The 19057-nt window shown below is 38.5% G+C and overlaps 1 protein-coding gene across 1 annotated transcript in view; it reads right to left on the reverse strand.

The window, feature by feature from the left end:
* Positions 1-4358: 4358 nt before the first annotated feature.
* The window catches only part of LOC122659739 (chaperone protein dnaJ GFA2, mitochondrial-like), a 34087-nt gene continuing 19388 nt past the window's right edge, over positions 4359-19057 (reverse strand). Inside the window, exons 12-18 of the mRNA XM_043854854.1 lie at positions 12676-12748; positions 9808-9899; positions 9625-9696; positions 9162-9218; positions 8892-8940; positions 4646-4712; positions 4359-4530 (exon numbers count right to left, since the gene is read on the reverse strand). Of these exons, the coding sequence (XP_043710789.1) occupies positions 4431-4530; positions 4646-4712; positions 8892-8940; positions 9162-9218; positions 9625-9696; positions 9808-9899; positions 12676-12748 (510 nt within the window). The 3' untranslated portion in view covers positions 4359-4430. The remainder of the gene's footprint in view (positions 4531-4645; positions 4713-8891; positions 8941-9161; positions 9219-9624; positions 9697-9807; positions 9900-12675; positions 12749-19057) is intronic.

Consider the following 19057-nt stretch of genomic DNA (forward strand, 5'->3'; position numbering starts at 1 on the left):
CTCATGGTGTCCTGTGAAGATGTGTGTACATTACTTCAAGGCAACAGCCTTTGCCCCAATGTTGAAACTTCCTAATGAAATAATCTGCTTCATTAATTTGCGCTAAAGGATATTTTGTTCCCCCCCCCCCCCCCTCCCCTTCCATTTTATCCAATTTATCACAGGAATAGACAGTCAACGTAATTAAGCTTGTAACTGAATTCCAAACCATCTTTATGAAAAGGATTTCAGCTAATAAGAAAAGAGCAGCAGGGAAAGCAAGAATCTGAAGCCCAACCATAACAACACTTTCAAAGAAGCAAACTGTCGTTCACGTGTGCATTTATACCTGCTTTTTTGCTCCTTTTCTTTCTCTTTTTCATTTTTTGGGGAGGGGGACGGGGGTGTCATCGGAGGCAAGAATTTAAAGATAACCCCTGTGGAGTGTGGAAACCCAAGTAATACATGTCAATCTTTGGAAGGAATGGCTTACCCAGATAATTTCCTGCAAAACTCTTTGTGCATCTCTTTTAGCCAAAAGAGTAGTTGCAGGCAGAGTAAAGGGTAAGGGTGAATAAAATCTACCATTTCCACCTGACACTCCCGAGAGAGACAATCAGAATCGTCCCCAGAATGATAATTACACCAAACAATTTAGCAGATGAAAGGGTAAAACATCAATAAGAACAAATGAAATCAAAAGAGAAACCCTGAAAAATTAATGGTTTGCCGAAGAACTGAAAACAGGAGAGCAGAGACCGAGAACCTGAGCATGGCGGTCTCGGATTTGCGCTTATTGACCACGGGCTTCTTGATGTCTTCAGCAGGAATAGTAGTTGGGAGCTTCACGGCGGGTTCTCAAGTGCATGGTGCATACCCAAGTTGAGTATCGGATCACGGTTGGTTACTGCCAACTCTCGGTTTCCTCTCCTTGGGACTTGGGACTTGGGACTTGGGACTTGGGAGCCATTTCATCCGAGTAAAACTTCCAAATCTCTCAGATCGGTCTCCCACTCTCCCTCCTCGGTCTTCCTCTCCATTCACCACAAAGCCCAAGAGAGAAGAGACAACCATAAGATTAAACTAGGAAACAAATGGCGTTAAAATTCCCTCGATTTCTTATTTTGCCATAAAGAAATCAGTAATCAGGGTTTTTCCCAAAAAAGAAAAAAAAATTTAATCAGGGTATCTCATTGCTCCCGTGCTGGTGTAGTAATTACATGACCATGCGGTAATCTCTTGTCTTTTTTCTTTTTTTAAGGGGCAATTACTATCATTAACGTATACTTAGCCTATATTTACTAAAACTATCCTATCTTAAATTTCTTTTCTGATACTACCTTGTTTTTTAACTTTTACATCTCTTTCTACCCTCATATTTTTAAATACCCAGATTACCCTTACTTTCACCTAGTCACCTGCTAATCTCTTTAACCTACCATTCTTCTATTTTTTTACTATTTTTTTTTATTAAAATAGTAATTAAAATAGTAAAAAATGAAAGCACCCATCCGCTTCTTCTCTCTCCCGTTTTTTACTTCTTTTTTTTTTGTTTTTCTTCAATTTTTCTATTTAATTAATTTCTTATTCAACATTTCATCTTCATCGTTCTTTTTCGAACAGATCATGGTTCTAAGTATCGGTATTGTATCGCCTGTATCGAGGGATACATATCGATTTTGCTAATCATCGATCTCGATACCGAACAAGGGGTAAAATGGTTTAAAAACTCATTTTAAGGAGATTCAGGGGTAATTTTGTCTAATACAGTCGATCTAGGCCGATATCGTATCGGTATCGTATCGGTTTTGCAGGTTACCAATATCCATCCCGATACCATGCACTAAAACCATGCAATAGATCGACTCTCTTCAAAGCACCCCACTTCTTCTCTCTCTTCCTCTATTTATTCAATTTAGCTTTCCGTGTTTTTTATTTTTTATTAACCTACAATGCGATTCTCGAGTCGTCACTCTTCTTCTCTCTCTTTATATTTGTAGAAGCAGAAGGCAAACCTCATTGATCTCTACATGACCATCTTCATCTCTCCTCAACCTCGCAGCCATGGGATAGAACGACACAAGATCAATCATTGGATTGTTTTTGCCTTCTTGTCAATAAAAAAATAATTAAATAAAAAATTGAAGAAAAAAAACCAAATGAAGTAAAAAACAGGAGAGAGAGAAGCAGGTGGGTGATTTCATTTTTTACTATTTTAATGACAGAAATAGTTAAAAATAGAAGAAGAATGTTAGGTTAAATGTATTAGTAGGTTACTATGTGAAAAGGAAGGGCAATCTGAATATTTAAAAACGTGTAGACAAAGATGTAAAAGTTAAAAAACAGGGTAGTATCAGAAAAGAAATTTAAGGTAGGGTAGTTTTAATAAATATAGGCTAAGTGTAGAGTAGTGATAGTAATTGCCCCTTTTTTAAATTGTCAGATTTATAAAAATGTTTTTGATTTTATCAAAGCTTCGGTTTCATTTTAAAGGGTCGACGATCTCTGAGGAGGAGCATGGGTCCATTGGCATAATGGGGGGCAGGATTTCCACCTTTCATGGCATGCGGGATGGTCATTTTCACTCCCTCTTAGTCCGGGTGTGGACAATACACTACCCCACAGAGAACTTTCCCCTTAATTAAATTATGGCATGAAATCAAAATATAAAAATATGTATATTATTACAGAAAGATAAGATGCAGAATATAGTTTCCCACCAATAAGGAGACGGGTGATCGAATTGTCCAATAAGGAGTTTAATGACCCTGAGATCAGCTTTATTGTGCCAATATTATCGAGACAGAAACAACCCCCCCCCTCTCTCTCTCTCTCTAACTCCACCGTATATATATGTGAATCCAGAATACATTATTAACAAAATTATTCTTTTCTCTTCATTTCTTTTCCTTGTGTTAGTTTTCCTTCCAATCTATGTTATATAAGTGGTCTCTGTATACATTATTTTAAGTTTCTTAATGTTCCACTAGTTATAGTGTAAACACCTTAGAAATTCAAAAAATGATGAAAACACCTACAGTTTTCTCCAAATAACAGAAAAAACACAATACCTAAAGGGATTTACAATGCCTACTCACCCTGCTCCGTTGTGCTTTCAAACCCTAACTCACAGCATGGAATGATTGAATCACACAACCATTTACCCTTCCAAGTTGTAGACAGCCTCCTCCTTTGCCTTCTTGTCCATTTGCTTCTCCTGCAATCCCTTGCAAAAATCACTAAATATTTTTAACATAATGGAATTGGAGGTTGAAATTCACCTCCCACCATTCCACCAAGCAACCTTCAGATTTGCTTCATACACAATGATGGCTCTCTGCTTCTTAAACCCATTACCTATGCATCAATCTCTCTGCCTCTTGAACCGATTCATCTACGCATCCCATATCACTGTCAACAGCAACAGCAAAAGCAGCAACAACCACAATTCTTCTGTTGCCGTCCCATATCGGGTTCAGTACAAGAGGAATGAGAGAAACTGGGAAGCCATTAAACCCAAGCAAGAGTAAATTCAGGGTAGAAGATTCAGATAAGAGAGGGGGGGGGGGGGGGGAGGACCTGGGCTGATGATTGGCGAAGATGCAGTCAGTAAAAAAGCCACTGCCACTAAAAGTCTTCAACCCAAAGGTTGAAGATTGAGGAGAATGCAAAGAAGGTGAAGATACAGTTATAGGAATCGAGGAAACTGTCCACCACACCACCGCCAAAGGTGATATCGTATAAGATTGATTGATTTCTCAAATCTCGTTGAGTCAATCCTGTTCTACCCTGATTGCGCAGAAGTGGCAAGACAAATAATACTCCAAGTGTACAAGTCATCCGACACTTCCTGCCCAGCCCAAATGATCAACTAAGCAGGCGTGCATCCGCACAAATTCAAAGTTGCCATTCAAAATTAAAAAATGCCAGGCCGCAGACGAGCTCGATCCTGCTCCCGCAACCCTAGTCAGCTCACAAAAGAGACAGTTTCCCATTCACAATAAAATTGGAGGATGGCATTCATAATCCTACCATAAAAATTAGCAGTTAAACCATAGAGTAAAGCAAATCAATTCTTGATCAGCAAACATGTGATTGAACAGAATATACAAACAAGTGTAACATTGTCTCCTGATCAGTAAGGCAGTAAAATCTACCCACCTGTATTCATGGAAATGAAAGTGAAAACATGCAATCATTCTGGAACCCCTTCATTTTCCTTTTAATAAAAAAGAAATGTCATTATATATACAATTATTAGCTCCTTCTGAATGTGGAACTACTGAAATATGGCCTTAACAAATTAAATGTGATTTTAAGACCTGAAAAAAATTTACAAAACGTACAAAAACTTTTGAAAGAGAGATGGGGGGAAAAATCTAAACTTTTCCTACAAAATTCCAGCTGGTGCAGGTACCAAGTTTTAATGCCATGCAGTCAGGACCCAGTACTCAGCCAGATGCTCCAGCAGCAGTAGCGCCCTTGTCATATTCTCCTTGCTCCTCCTTGGCAAACTCTTCAATTAGCTCACGCTGTCTTTTTGTCAAATTCCTGCCAGCATGATCATATGAAATGAAGCTTCATTTTCTCTAAAGATGTGAAGTAAACAGAACAGGCAACAAATATGTAATTACACTGAACAGAAGCTGTGAACAAGAGGACTCACGTTGGCATGCTAACATTGAAGTGCACATATTGATCTCCAAACGATGCAGAACTCCTGGTTTTAATTCCTGTAAAAAGACACAAGTCAGAGGTCTTGTTAACTATTGCACAGAAATTTTGTTAACTACAACACACGTGAGAAAGCATAAAGAAATGAATCAAATACATTATTACCGAACAGATATATTGAACTCCAGCTACTGACTGAAAAATTATAGCAGTTGAATTCATAACCAGCAAACCCAATAAAGAGAATATTTATTAGTTAAAACTCAGACTAAATGGGGATGTAAAATTTTGGGTAAAAACCACCCTTATTATATAGTCGAAAAGGGTTGGGCTCCCAGGGTTGTTCCTGGAAAAAAACATGCCCCATTTACTTATCTAAGCTAAGGCACTTCAATTCCTTCCAGAAGTTATCCATTATTACGGTTTGACTATAAAGTTCCATAAGACACCAAACAGTTCCCCACTCAAATAAGTTTCATAAGAACCCGAATACCAAACAGCTTTCCCACATTTTACTAGATAAATTTATCATACCATATAACCAAATGAAGCTTGAGGGAGCTTCTCGCATTTAAAAAAAAAAAAAAAAAAAAAGGAAGACGATGGCGAAGAAAATCAACAATGACCTACAGCCATAACTTTTTCAACTCCCATTCAAATCGTTGCTGCAATAGAAGCTCTGAGCTTTTACAAAATAGAAGAGAACGCATTACTCCAAACTGTAGGGAAAGGTAAGCCGACCTATGATCTATATCCTGCCAAGTAGGGGTGCCAAACAGTTGGTTCAGTTTCAGTCGGTCTTGTCAGTTTTATAACATACATCGGGTCAGACGACTCAGACTGAAACAGACCAATAACTAATCGGTCTATAAAATCCAAACCAAAACCGATAGCTATCAGTCCAGTCGGTTTCCCTAAATGAATTTTTTTTCGTGTTTCTATGGTTTTGGTACATTCGGTCCAAATAATCCAGATCAAAACTGAACCAAACTGAAAGTTTTTCCTAAAATCAAAACCAAAACCGAACCAAAAAGGAGGTCGATCCAGTCAGTTTCTGCTTTTTGGTTCGTTTCAGCTGTCTTTTCAGTTCAGCCTCCAATTTGACAACCCTACTCCAAGCAACCTTGATGGCAGCAGTCCAATCCATGGCCCCTTTTACTGTCTTATCTCCAAGACCTTTAAGCTGGGATTGGGCAACCATATGCAAGTTTTTAAGTTTTGGGATTGGATTGAGCAGATCTGCTGATCTCAATTGGGATCATCCAGCACCAATCCAGCTGATAACACCAATATTGTGGCTAATATCAGTCAGTATTGGGCCAGATCAGCAATGTCTGATCCTATCTGCAACAGTGAGATTTGAAACCTTGATCACATGTCTTGCTCCTAAATGACAAACTGGGTGCTAGGTCAACAACTTCATTCTTTTCGGACATGAAATAATATCAGAGTTTGGATAACCAATGACAGAGACGAAGAGAAGAGAAGAAGAAGATGGAGGAAATCGAGAAAGGGGAGAAGACAGGACACAATAAATCAAGTAAACTACTGTGAGCAGGAAGCTTTAGCCGAAACCGACTCTTCCTAACAGCCTACTAACGAGTCAAAGACTCATTACAAAGGAAGTAAAACAGAAACAAAACATTTACCAGGCCTAAGAAGTCTAATTACAATAGGAAAGATAAGTAACAACTAGCTAAGCTACTTAGATATGATCCCATGGTACAGAAGTCCATGGACATCCATAGACCCCCAAACCGAGAAACAGTTTAACACTCCCCCTCAAGCAGGAGTATATATATATATATATCTCCCATACCATAGTTGTCACGCCGTCTAGGTGACCCAAGGGCAAGGCGTTGGATAGGGTCCAAAACCAAGGTGACACCAACTAGTCAACCAAGGCGCCTTGACAACTATGTCCCATACCTAGCTTGGAACAACCACTAAGAAACTCAAGTCGGAATAGCGCCTTCGTGAACATATTACCAAGTTGACTGCTGGAGTAGATAAACAGAGTCGAAATAAGCTTTTGCATTATTGCACTTCCCACAAAATGAAAATCGACTTCAATATGCTTAGTCCTCTCATGAAAAACTGGATTATTGGCAATATAAATTGCAACTTGATTACCACAATACATCTTCAAAGGTTTACTAACTAACAACCCCAATTACTGTATGAAGGACTTCAATCACATCAACTCCGTTGCAATATGAGCCATAGCTCTATACCCACCCAGCCTCTGCACTCAACCGAGCCACAGTAATCTGATTCTTACTCCTCCAAGACACAAGATTAATACCAACAAACGTGCAATATCCAGTAGTTGATTTACGATCATTGGCAACACCAGCCCAATCAACATTAGAGTAACCCACAATAGCAGTGTGATAGACAATGAAAAACAAGACCTTTCCTAGGGGCACCTTTAAGATATCTCAGAATGCGACAAACGACATCCCGATGAGCATATTTAGGACTCTCCATAAATTGACTTATTAACTTCAAAGACAAAGGAAATATCCGGAAAAGTAACAGTCAAATAAATAAGTTGTCAATCCAATCTTCTGTATTGATGTCAAATAAATAAGTTTCCTCGTAGACTTTAACGTTAGCAGGTTCTTTGGAATCGGCAGAAGGAGGTTTAAATTGGAAGTACTTCAACTTCCCTTTAGAATAAAATAAACCTTTAGCCTGAGCCCATAGCAAATAATTAGAAACTCCATTGAGTTTAATGGTAGTGATCTGGACATTAACATGATCTGAGGTAGATTTGGGATCAGTCATCATGCATAGTAAACACAAATAAACAACTTCTGAATAGTCTCCAAGCTTGGAGATATGTAGTATAATAGTGGAGGATACAAACCCCCAAGGCTGCCTGCTCTGTCCTAAATAGACAAACAGAAAAGCTGAAGAAAGGCGCAAGAGAGAGAGAGAGAGTTGATACTGAACTCACCTCCACTCTTCCACAATTAGGTGAAGACATGGAGGACCAGAAACCCCAACGGGAAAGCTTTTACCGCGCCACACAATATATATCACTGATTTGAGGAAGATTAACAAAACAGTAGCACAAAACCACAATTCGGGACCTTGAAAAACCCAGATTTGGATATTTTAGACTGCAGCAACACAGGGTGTCAGATGGACACCCAAGTAGGATCGAAGCACCTCTGGATAGAGGACAATAATGTCCTAAAAGATGATAGGGATCTGATGGACAGATCCAAAATAATTCCAGAAATCGATTCTGAAAAAGGGGAGGAAAAAAAAAAAAGCAGTAAAACAGGGTATCACAGGACTCTATAAAGATTTTTAATTGCTCAAATCATTTGCTTCCCAATAACCAGGTTGAGTGGCCTTACAAGTGTATTGAATCAGCTCCTGAAAAATAAGAAGAATCTTCTGGGTAGAAAGTAATTTCAATTTCCTCTATGCAGTTGAGGGAAAATTCCAGAACATACTATCGCAAGTCATTAACCTTGATTTCTGTAGATAAATCTCCATAGAAGATAAGATCAGGTGGTAGATGTAAGGAGGCCCTAGTTTATCTTCATATCTTCACCAACTAGGGCTTTAGGTAGGGAGCATAGCAACCATACAAAAAAAACAGGACACCAAAAGACTATCAAACCAGAATCAGATGTGAAATAATACCAGCGGTGGTCGCAGATTATTGTAACTCTGATACTACGAAACAATATCAGAATTTGGATAACCAATGACAGAGACAAGAAGAGAAGAAGAAGACCGGAAATCAAGAAAGGGGAGAAGGCTGAATGCGATAGATCAAGTAATCTATCGTGAGCAGCAAGCTTTATTTATAATGCTGAAACCGACTCTTAGTAACAGCCTACTAAGAGTCGGACTCATTACAAAAAAGAGTGTCCCAGTGCAGGAGGCTCCCGCTACTGCAGGATCTAGGAGGGGCAAATGTACGCAGCATTTGCCTAATGGAAGTAAAGCAACTAGCTAAGAAGTCTAATTACAATAGGAAAGATAAATAACAACTAGCTAAGCTACTTAGACATGATCCCATGGTACAGAGGTCCATGGAAATCCATACACCCCAAACCGAGACGCACTTTAACAGGACACAAACCCAGAAACATAATAAAGATAGATCAGTATGTAAACCCCTACCCAACCCCTCACATACAAGTGCATGTGAAAAAGTGAAGAACAAGAAAGAGTGCACAAAAAAGAGCAGCATAAATTTGAGTAAAGCTCACCTTTTCTCTTCATAACAACCGCCTGTCCAGGTTGAGTGCCTGGACGGACCTGCAAATCACAAGACAAGTTACTCATTTCACCTGACTGAACTAAAACATTTTCTCCTGGGAACCCCAGAGACACATGTTTGCCAAAAAAAAAATGAATATCACACATTTGAGTATTTTTTTTTTTAAATTATTCGACTAAATAAAGAAAATCACAAGTCCTATTATTCATGACAATAAACCTTGTTACAGACAAACAGTAAGATAGTACTTCAGACAAACCTTAAGAACAACATCTCCTGTAAGAGTTGGGACTTGGATGGTTCCTCCAAGAACAGCCTGCACAAGAGCAGACAATAAGTGTTACGACAATAAGCACCCCTGACCCCACTTCTGCTAAGATAAAACTATAAGTGGCGGAGGAGAGGATAAGTTGTGAACAGGGAACTAGGCCCAATCATAAATACATAACTGCCAACGTTTGAGCCCAATCCCTTTTACAAGAGGCATGCAATGGTTAAAAAAGAAAATTTTGCATATACATAGTATTAATATTGTTCATTTAATATGTGAACAATACAAGCAACAATTCATTTAAAATGAGTATAACATGGTTTAGGTATAAAATATTTGTACTTCTAAATCTTTTCACACCCTTCATATGGCGCATAAAACTGTGTGTGCATGTCATTGGGGATTTAATAACTGCATCCCCAAATCAACACGAGTCAAGAGTAGGAACTACCTGAGTGATACTCAAAACAGCATCAACATGGATATCGGAGCCTTCTCTCCGAAAAACAGAGTCTTTTTGGACCTGGGGAAAAATTATGGCAGCAAATTCGAAGTAAACACATACAGACTTCTTAATAACTGCAAATCATCAATCATACAATAACATAATAGGTGATCATGTTGGAAAAGCTACTTTGATGGTAACATAAAGATCGCCCGGCTGATTGCTGTCAGGATCTGCTCCACCACTTCTAGACACCTTTATTGTTTCATTATCATCAATTCCTGCCCACATCAAGTCAAGAGTTGAAGCTCTTCACTAATGATTATAAGTGCATGATCAAAGATGAGCACATGCAGATAATGCTTCAATAAAATATATATATATATATATATATTATTTCTTTTATTCAATTCTGGTGTTTGTTTTCTTCTACTTCTATGAGGGTTTATCAAACCAACTTGAAGATAAGATGACCAATTCGAAATAACTAATGTTGCCTCAAAAGCAACACAATATTCAGGTCCCAAACTATAGAATGTATATAGCTTTTGATCACTCATCAGTTTTCATTGTCAGATATAACTACATGGCATGAAGCGAATTTTCCAGTGACGGGCATTGCCCCCCCCCCCCACCCCACCCCACCCCACCCATCTTTTTTTTTTGGGGGGGAGGGGGAGTTCATTAAAGCCTTTGCTTCACCTGAAACAGGAACATCAGAGCTGGTTTGAGATAACATTCAGATTCTTTTTCTTTTTAACTCCCACTTTCGGGCCTTCTATGGTTTTTTCATTTGTCTGTTCTAACCAAGATTTAAAATCTCGTCTCGTCTCCCCATTTCGGGCTGGTCGAGATTTCCGAAATATACCGAAATTTCACGGAAATATGGTATTTTTTCTGCCATATTTCGGCACTCCATCTCAGTGGGGTTTTTGGCCATATTAAGGCCTGATACTTTATGCACACCCTTATTTAAGCTAAATAAACACACATTTAAACCTCATATTGCAAAAAAATGAACTCAAAGTGGTGTTTTGGATTTGCACAATTGATTGACAGTATACGGTCGGACCCTGATGTATAAATAGTTAAATACACATTGTTTAACGAAATATACCAAAATTTCACGAAATTTTGACGAAATGTACAAAAATATTCTGAAATTTGAACATTTTTCATTTCGGAAGCCCATCTCGTCTCGGCAGTGTCAAAATTACCGAAATTTCAGCGATATATCGCGAAATTTTGAACCATGGTTCTGAGTTCTGACACATGTCATGTCTAGAAGAGGGTAGAAAACAATTTCACATACCTTCCAGAGTTAACATCACCGCCCACATTTTAAGCATAGAAAATGATTATCAGCTATGATGTGTGCTTTTGGACCAAGCTTAAAACTGAGATTCATTAGTACTATTAAAGCTTTGTCCTAACTATTCCAGTCAGCTAAAGGACCACCACTCTGTGATGCAGATACATCACCAAAAGAGGCTTATTTTAATGGGAATAAGTCTAGGGTTGGGTTATATACATGTTAGGCCTTTGATCCCATGGGTTTTCAATGTAATAGGCCACTTTTATGGGCCTAAACTATGGGTAATAAGGTTACATACAGGATTAGTTAGTAGATTTCTTTTTATTTGGTTAGTGGCCATGTGACTTGGTTAAGTGATCATGTGACTTGATTAAGTGGTCATGTGACAGCTTAAGTGGTCATATGACTATTTAATTGTTGTATAAGTTGGGATGGACTAGGACTCTATAAAGTCCAGCCATATTTTGAATCTATTTCCTTCAGTATTTCAGTTTCCTAGTCAGTTTAGGTTACCTAATAGGTTAAGGATTTGGTTAGTCCTTTCCTTTTTAGTGTACGAGTCTATTTTTGAATCATTTATATAATAAGGTTGTAAGGGGGGAAAGTATTGAACATGAATTTTGATTAATGAAAAGCTTTTCGCTGCTCTCTTCCATTGAAGATTTGTCTTGTGTGTGATCAAGGCTGGTGGGATTGGTGTTTGATCCAATCGACACCTTGCAATGGGAAGCCCGGGTGGTTCGTTGAAGGAATCGGTGTTTGATACGATTGAAGCTCTCCATTATTGTTCTACTTGAATTTGACTCTATGGTTGAGGTTGGCGGTAATTCTTCTGCTAACAGTATCTATGATTTATTACCCCATCCCTAACCTAATATATTTGGGTTCCCATTGTTCACTTGGTTTCCCCATATGATTTATTTCCCATTGTTCTCTTGGTTTTCCCATATAATTTATTTCCCATTGTTTTCTTGGTTTCCTCGTATGATTTACTTCCCATTATTCTCTTGGTTTCCTCATATGATTTCTCGCCCCATTGTTCTCCTGGTTTTACCCTAAAACTGATTCACCTTTTGATAAAAGTAACAGGTTTGGTTCCTAGTTTGACTATTCAAATCTAGGATTACATTACTCTGCAATGACTATGTTTATTTAGGGCATATCTTCTGATGCCCAAATTTTAATTTGAAATATCAATTCAAGATTCTTGTGAGGGATTTGACCATTTCTCGGCAAGCTGATGCAGCCATCACCAACTAAGATTGGGATGTTACTAGCTCAACGATGGAAACTGGAGATACCATTTAACTCTGGTTTCAGCCCCACAGGCATAAGACAGTAAACCATAGAAAGCAACAAGCCAACAATCAGATGAAAGAAAGAGACATACATGCTTCGCAAGTCAAACAATAAAGAGATTACCAGAAATTAAATAACCACCCCAGAATAGGTAAGTTGAATCTCTGAAAGATTTTCCATCAGCATACATAGAAGTGGGAAAAGAAAAGGAACAAGACAACTTAAGCCTCAAAAGAAACGAAATAGAAAGAAATAACCTCCCTATTTTAGAAGAAAAATAGCAGTAAATAGAATAAGATAAAGAACAGAAAGCAAGAAGTTCTAAAAAATAGTAAACTTAACTACGATATGATATTTTGTCTAATATGTTACGACATATCCAGCAGACATATGAACATTTTATTATATTAAGAACTCTTTGGTTCAAAAGAAACTTGAAATACCTGCCATAATATCCAGCTTGACTGATTTTGATCCCATCACAACACGATCTCCTTTACATGATTTGCAAAAGCTCTGTACAAAATGTGTGTAATAGAACTTAAGGCCACAGTTGTTTCACAAAAGATAGTCAAATTTCAGGAATTGGAAAGAAAAATGGGAATCTATAAAAAAACAAATAAAGGACAACTTTTTGTAGCACCTGAATAGCATATGAATAGGATAATGACACTCTTAACAAACTACAACATATAAAAGTTTGTTAAGAGAATTCAGAGATTTGTACACAAGTTTCCCATCATGCATGAATGCACGGTCTACCATGTGATAATACATCTATAGTTTCACTGTCTAACAGCCTCGCTACAGAGAAAACTTTCTGAATGTTTTCTTTAAACCAAAAGACTGTCAATTCACAATAAATGCCCGTATCCAAGTTGTATTAGATGACTGTACATCAACTGAAGAAGTAAAAACTGTTTTTTTCTTTCCCAATGTGCCACATGTGTAAACAGAAGGATTTCCTGTTGAATCGTCCAATGTATTTCTAACTAGTGAGGTTTGAACCCTTTTCTTCCCCTTCCCCCTGAAAAGTGTAAGGTTTTGACTCATTTCTTTAATGTCTTAGGTGTACATTGGGTGTTTCCTCTGGATGCTAATGCTTTCTTTTTGGTATTCTATACCTTTAGGCAAACATTAGAAATTTAGAATCTCATGTGGAGATGTACTTCCAGTTGGGATGTGGACAACTTGGGAAGAAAGGAACAATAAAACATTTATACCAATAGATTGGAGAAGAGGTAAACAAAATTGATGCAGTTACACATACTTGGTTCCATAGGGGAATGTAGGGGCTTGTTTATATGTTGGGTTGTCTTTGTAATTTTTGTTGCAATTAGATAGTGTTAGCGGTCGTAGGAGTCAGTAGGAGATTGAGTTAGAAAATCAAAGTCTGTTTCAGATATACGATTAGGAGTTTTGTTTTCTTTATTTATGTAAGCACCCCATCGAGATATACATATTGAGAATCGAATGAATTTTAAGTTTGAAATTGCCCTTTGCGATAGAGGAACTGTGGGTCTGCGATCGGATTGGGTCAACCGTTCTATTCTTCTTGCTGTTCTCTATCCTCTCCACTCCTCTCCATCAGATATGATCCACCCTCTCCCTTCACTTTTCAATTTTCTTCTTTCTTCCTCACTGATTTTTTGCATTATTTTCTTTTTTTTTTCCTGTTCCTTAAACTAGCAGTCCTAGCAGTCCAAGAAGCGAAGACTGATCTCCCTTGTTTATCTCCCTTACTTCTTAAGATTCTGGGTGTTAATCCCTCTACATTAAGTGACTCCAACCCCAGGTCACTGTCCCCGAAAACCAACCCTATAATAAGAACCAAGCTTTAAATCATTGCTGAACCTGCAACTACCGCTACTTCCAGTTTCAGGAATTTATAATCGAAATACCCTTGGTTTCTGGATTTGTTTGGATAGAGCCTTAAATTATGAGCTGTTCCCTAAATTTTCCTGTGGTTTGGATTCTTTTCTAGGAGGCTAGGTTGTTCGCTGGTTCTACACTTCTACCAAGAAAGTATTCTTCTAAAGTGCAAGTAAGCCAAAATTTCTTATATTTACAAAAAGCCCTTCAGTTCTGAACTTTAATTCTATTTAACCCAATTTAATTTTAAAAATGAAAAAGCCCTTATTTCCAACTTATATTTATAATTTGGTCTTGTTACTTGAAAACTTCACATTGAAGAGTCTGAACTGTTAAAGAAATTATGAAATTATAACTCATTCTTTTATTTGGAAATTTTATCATTATAGTGAGCCCATATCAACCCAAAACTAGGGTTTTGGAACCCAAGACTGCAATAATTGGTATCAGAGACGAATCTAACCATGACAAGACCCTCTCACATCACCAACCCTAATCTCCACAAGCTTTACAAGGAATTACAGGAAAACCAGCTGAGAACTGAAGTTAAGTTTGACAGGTTTATGGAAGACACTCACAAGTTCAATGTAAAAAACTCAAGCTGACCAAAAACCGACTCACAGAACTCTCTATGCAACTCTTGCCTTTGTGAAGAGAACCGACAGGCAAGAGATGATGCAGAGCCATCTACAGTTTGGTACTCTACGGCTTAAAGACGCACCTCTGAGACCGCCACCAGAGCCAGTTTGATACAGCTGCATTGGACATTAATCCTGTTGGAGGCCTATGCCCAAGCCTGGGAGGCCCACAAGGTTCTGGTGGTAGTCTAATGGGTTGAAATCGACCTTTGGGTAGTTATATTATAGGTGGGCCTTTTATTTTTGGGTTTCTTTGTAATGGGCTTAATTAATAAGCTCATAAAGTAGGGGTAAAGTTAGTACACAGGATTAGTAGTTAAGTGTTTGAGTTAGATTAGAATGTTTAATAGCTAGATAGAGTTTTTTTGAGTTTATTTACTTATTGAGAGTATGTAATGCAAGAGTCAACCTCGAACCAGGGAGAAACCAGTGAGAGATCGATTGCAGCCAGGATCAACACGATAACGATCTATTAATGGTGTGCAATAACAGCAAACCTTGAAGATGATTGGGAATTGAATTTGGTCTTCAAAGGGTATCTTCACAACAGTTTATTGCAGTCACAGAAACAGCACAGCAGTGTATGTTGAACAGGAAAAAGGAGAAGAAGATAGAAGAGAAGGGGGGTAGGGGAATGGCTCTCTCAGCCTGGGTCTCTCACCCACAGCTATCCCAGCTGTTGAAACATGGAATTTCTCCCATAACCGATGGCAATAAGGCCTGAAAATTCTATTCTCCAAATCTGTTTCTACTACAAGAGGGGCTGCCTATTTAATGGAATAGGTCAGCTAACAAAAATAGAAACTTAAGAAATAGTAGCTTCTAAAAGAAATAGCAACTTCTAAAAATAGAAACTAGGCTTTATAGTTCAGACAACATGCAAGGAACAAAATTAGAAATATAAAATAGAAACAAAGTCTAATTAAAAATAGAAACTTAAGCCTACTTTCTAAATCTGTAATTAGAAACTAAACTAAACTTCTAAATCCCCACACATAGACAAAATAGAATCTTTTAAAAAGTATTCATGCAATTTGGTCTTGAACCCACAAGATCTTCTAGTAGCATTCACACCAAGGCAAAATAAGGGGCTGTGCCACTGTTCACGTGAACAGTGTTTTGGCCTCTTTTTCTTGGCCCTTCTAGAAGACCTGCTGGGCTGGCTCGATCTGGTCCATCTGGAGCTGGTTCGATGGGCCTTGGTTCTTCTTCTTCTGCTCAGTCGTGGATTCTACATCAGTATGAGTGTGATTAAGAGTCCTTTTATGAGTCAAATTAGGAATTTTAGGTCTTTATATATGTAAATATGTAATAAACCCCACCCCACCCACTCCCCACCCATTAATTAGAAATGATTCGAGTAAAGAATGAGTTTTTTAAGAGTTTTGGTGTTGTTGAGCTTGGAATATGGGAATGAATCCCAAACTTGATTTCTTCCCTTCTCTTTTGTTCTCTTCTCTCTTCTCCCACACGTTTTCTCTTCTTCCTCCTCCCAAGAAGATCGATCTCATCTCTCTTCCGTCCCCTTCCATCGATCTGATTTCTTCCCTTAACAACACAGTTGTTTCCTTGCTCACATAATTGGGTTTGCTTGCATCTGAGATACATAATCTGGATTTTCAGATTGCATTACAGTAATTCCCCAAGACGTCACACGGAAGTTTTCAGATAGGGAATACTCCATCAAGGTCGAAGTTCCAAAGTTCGATGGCAAAAAGGGACCCGAGGATTTTCTTAACCGGTTGACTAATGTCTATAGGATTTTCGTTTACAAGTCCTTGCAGATGACAAGAAATGCGAGCTTACCTCACCAATTTCACTGGGTATGCTTGTTTGTGGTGGGATGACATGCTATAGTTCAGGTTCATCAGGAGACTTGGACCCGTCACTAATTGGAAGTTCATAAAGCAAATATTGAATGAGAAGTTTGTTCCTCCTAACTACAAGAAAATGCTCTTCCACAAGGTGGTCAATTTCCAGCAAGGCAGTAAAATTTTGGATACTTGTTGTCTTCCAAGAGCAGACTCGGAGAGGCAGATCAATAGCGGGTGTTGAGACATATCAATAGACTGAACACATAGATCCTATTAGAGCTTGCTAATAGAGATTTCAGATTGATCGATGTGGCAGCTGCATATGCCAATACAGCCAAGGAAAAGTATAGCTGAATTATGGTGGAATGTAAGTTGATAAGTCCAACCGTTTTTACACTCATTGTGAAAAACAAAATCATACCATTGATACTTGTTGGACCAAGCACGGCAAGCCAGAGTGGGCTAATGAGTTGGCTAATACTGCTATGACCGATCACTCTATTGAGAAGATACTTCTGGCGACTCAGTGTCTGCACCTGGAGCTTCTTCCACTGTGTCCATTCCTCGAGATGATTACACTCAGATACTCAAACGTTTGCACCAACTTGAGGCTACTACAGCCACTCTAGCTCACACAGGTAACTCAGCCCTTCTTACTACTACCACCCCCTGGATCATAAATTTTGGAGCTTCCTCTCACATGACTGGTAAGGCTGATTTATTTACTTCTATTTCTAAACTTCGTCAATCTTCTCCTGTCATCTTAGCAGATGGTTTCTCTACTGCGGTGACAGGTCATGGTACTATTTCTCCTACTTCATCCATGACCTTGTCATCAATTTTACATGTTCCTCGCTTACATTTATCCTTCTTGTCTGTTTGTCAGCTTACTAAATCTCTAAATTGTTCTATAACCTTTTATCCATCTTATTGTGTTTTTCAGTGGACCTTCAAACAAGGAGGACAATTGGTGGCGGGGTTGAGCGGGCTGGTTTGTACTATTTGGACAGCACAAGACCTTCTACTGCAGCTGCTACATCTTCTAGTGGTTCTTCTCCTCTACAATGGCATCAACGTATCGGGCACCTGTCCTTGTCCAAGCTACAAATTATGGCGTGTGAATTAGGAATACATCATAGATCTTCTTTTCTCTCTTGTAGTATGTCTAGTAGTAGTTATTTATTTCATTTAGTTCATTTTGATATTTGGGGTCCGTGTCGTGTCAGTAATAGGTTTGGTTTTCATCATTTTGTCACGTTTGTGGATGTTTATTCTCGTTCCACTTGGGTCTATTTGTTGAAAGACCGGTTGATGCCGATCCAAGCATCTACAAGAAGAAGAAGCAGCCCTAAGATTAGGGCCAAGTGTTAGGAGCCTTAGTTTAACTTTTAGTTTCCATAGTTTATTTTTCAGTTTAATTGTAAACTTAAATTGAACCGGTTCAGACCATGGTCCAATTTAAGTGACTTATTTCTATTGGTTGTTAGGAGATTTATTTCTATTGGTTGTTAGGCAATTTTTAACTTGTTTTAGCTTTTATTTAAGTTGTCCCACCCCTCCACGATTTATGTTGAGGGAGTGCCTTGCTTTTGTAATAGAAATCAGCTTTGGGATTCAAATTCCTAGGGTGACTAGGTATTAGGCCTTTGGTCAAGTATAAATAAAAGCAATCGTGCGAGGCTCCCCCACAATTTAGATTTCAAAAACTAGTTTACTGCTTGCTGCCTTGCTCCATCATGAGTGTTGCCTTGTGGATTCTATCAAGGTGAAGGGATTGGTGGATCTCCAATCGACTCCTTGCATCTTGTAGATCGGGAGGACCTATTCTCTATCTTCAAGCTGCTGCCATTGAAGACCTGCAATTCCAAATAAGTTACTGTTATTGTTAGCCACCCCTTTCTTCTCCCAATCCTCTAAACCTAGTCCCATCGCTCCCCATCATCATTCCATCCATAAACTCAATCGATCCATCAAACCCCTAACCATCTACATTCTGTCCAGACCATTTCCACCATCCAATTTCATTCAAACTTTAACAACAGGACCCTCACATCACCCCCTCCACTCGATCCTAGTTTCAGCCCCATCCCTCCTTCAAAACCCTAATTCCCCTCTACTTCCATTAAAACCCTAAAACCCTAAATCCTACCTGAACCAATCCAGCCATAAAAAACCTTCCATATTACACTCGAACCACCCCCTGTCCCTTGCACTCGATCCAAGGCCCATCCTAAAACTACCTTCCTAAACCCTAGTTTCACCTATTTTTCTATTTCCCAAAACCCTAATTTTCTATTTTTGAATTTCTTATTCAAACATCACTAAACCTAGCTCATTAGACTCCTAAAAACCTGCCTAGCTTTACCATATAAGACGCATCCCTATTATCTTAACCGTAAACCTAAATTTAACCTAAAATCCTCAATTTTGCCCCCTTCGAGCTAACAGTTCAGTAGGTCCTGGTTACTTGGCTCCTGGTGGATCTTCTATCTATCTAGGAG

Source organism: Telopea speciosissima, chromosome 4, assembly GCF_018873765.1.
Source record: "Telopea speciosissima isolate NSW1024214 ecotype Mountain lineage chromosome 4, Tspe_v1, whole genome shotgun sequence".
Classification (NCBI taxonomy): Eukaryota; Viridiplantae; Streptophyta; class Magnoliopsida; order Proteales; family Proteaceae; genus Telopea; species Telopea speciosissima.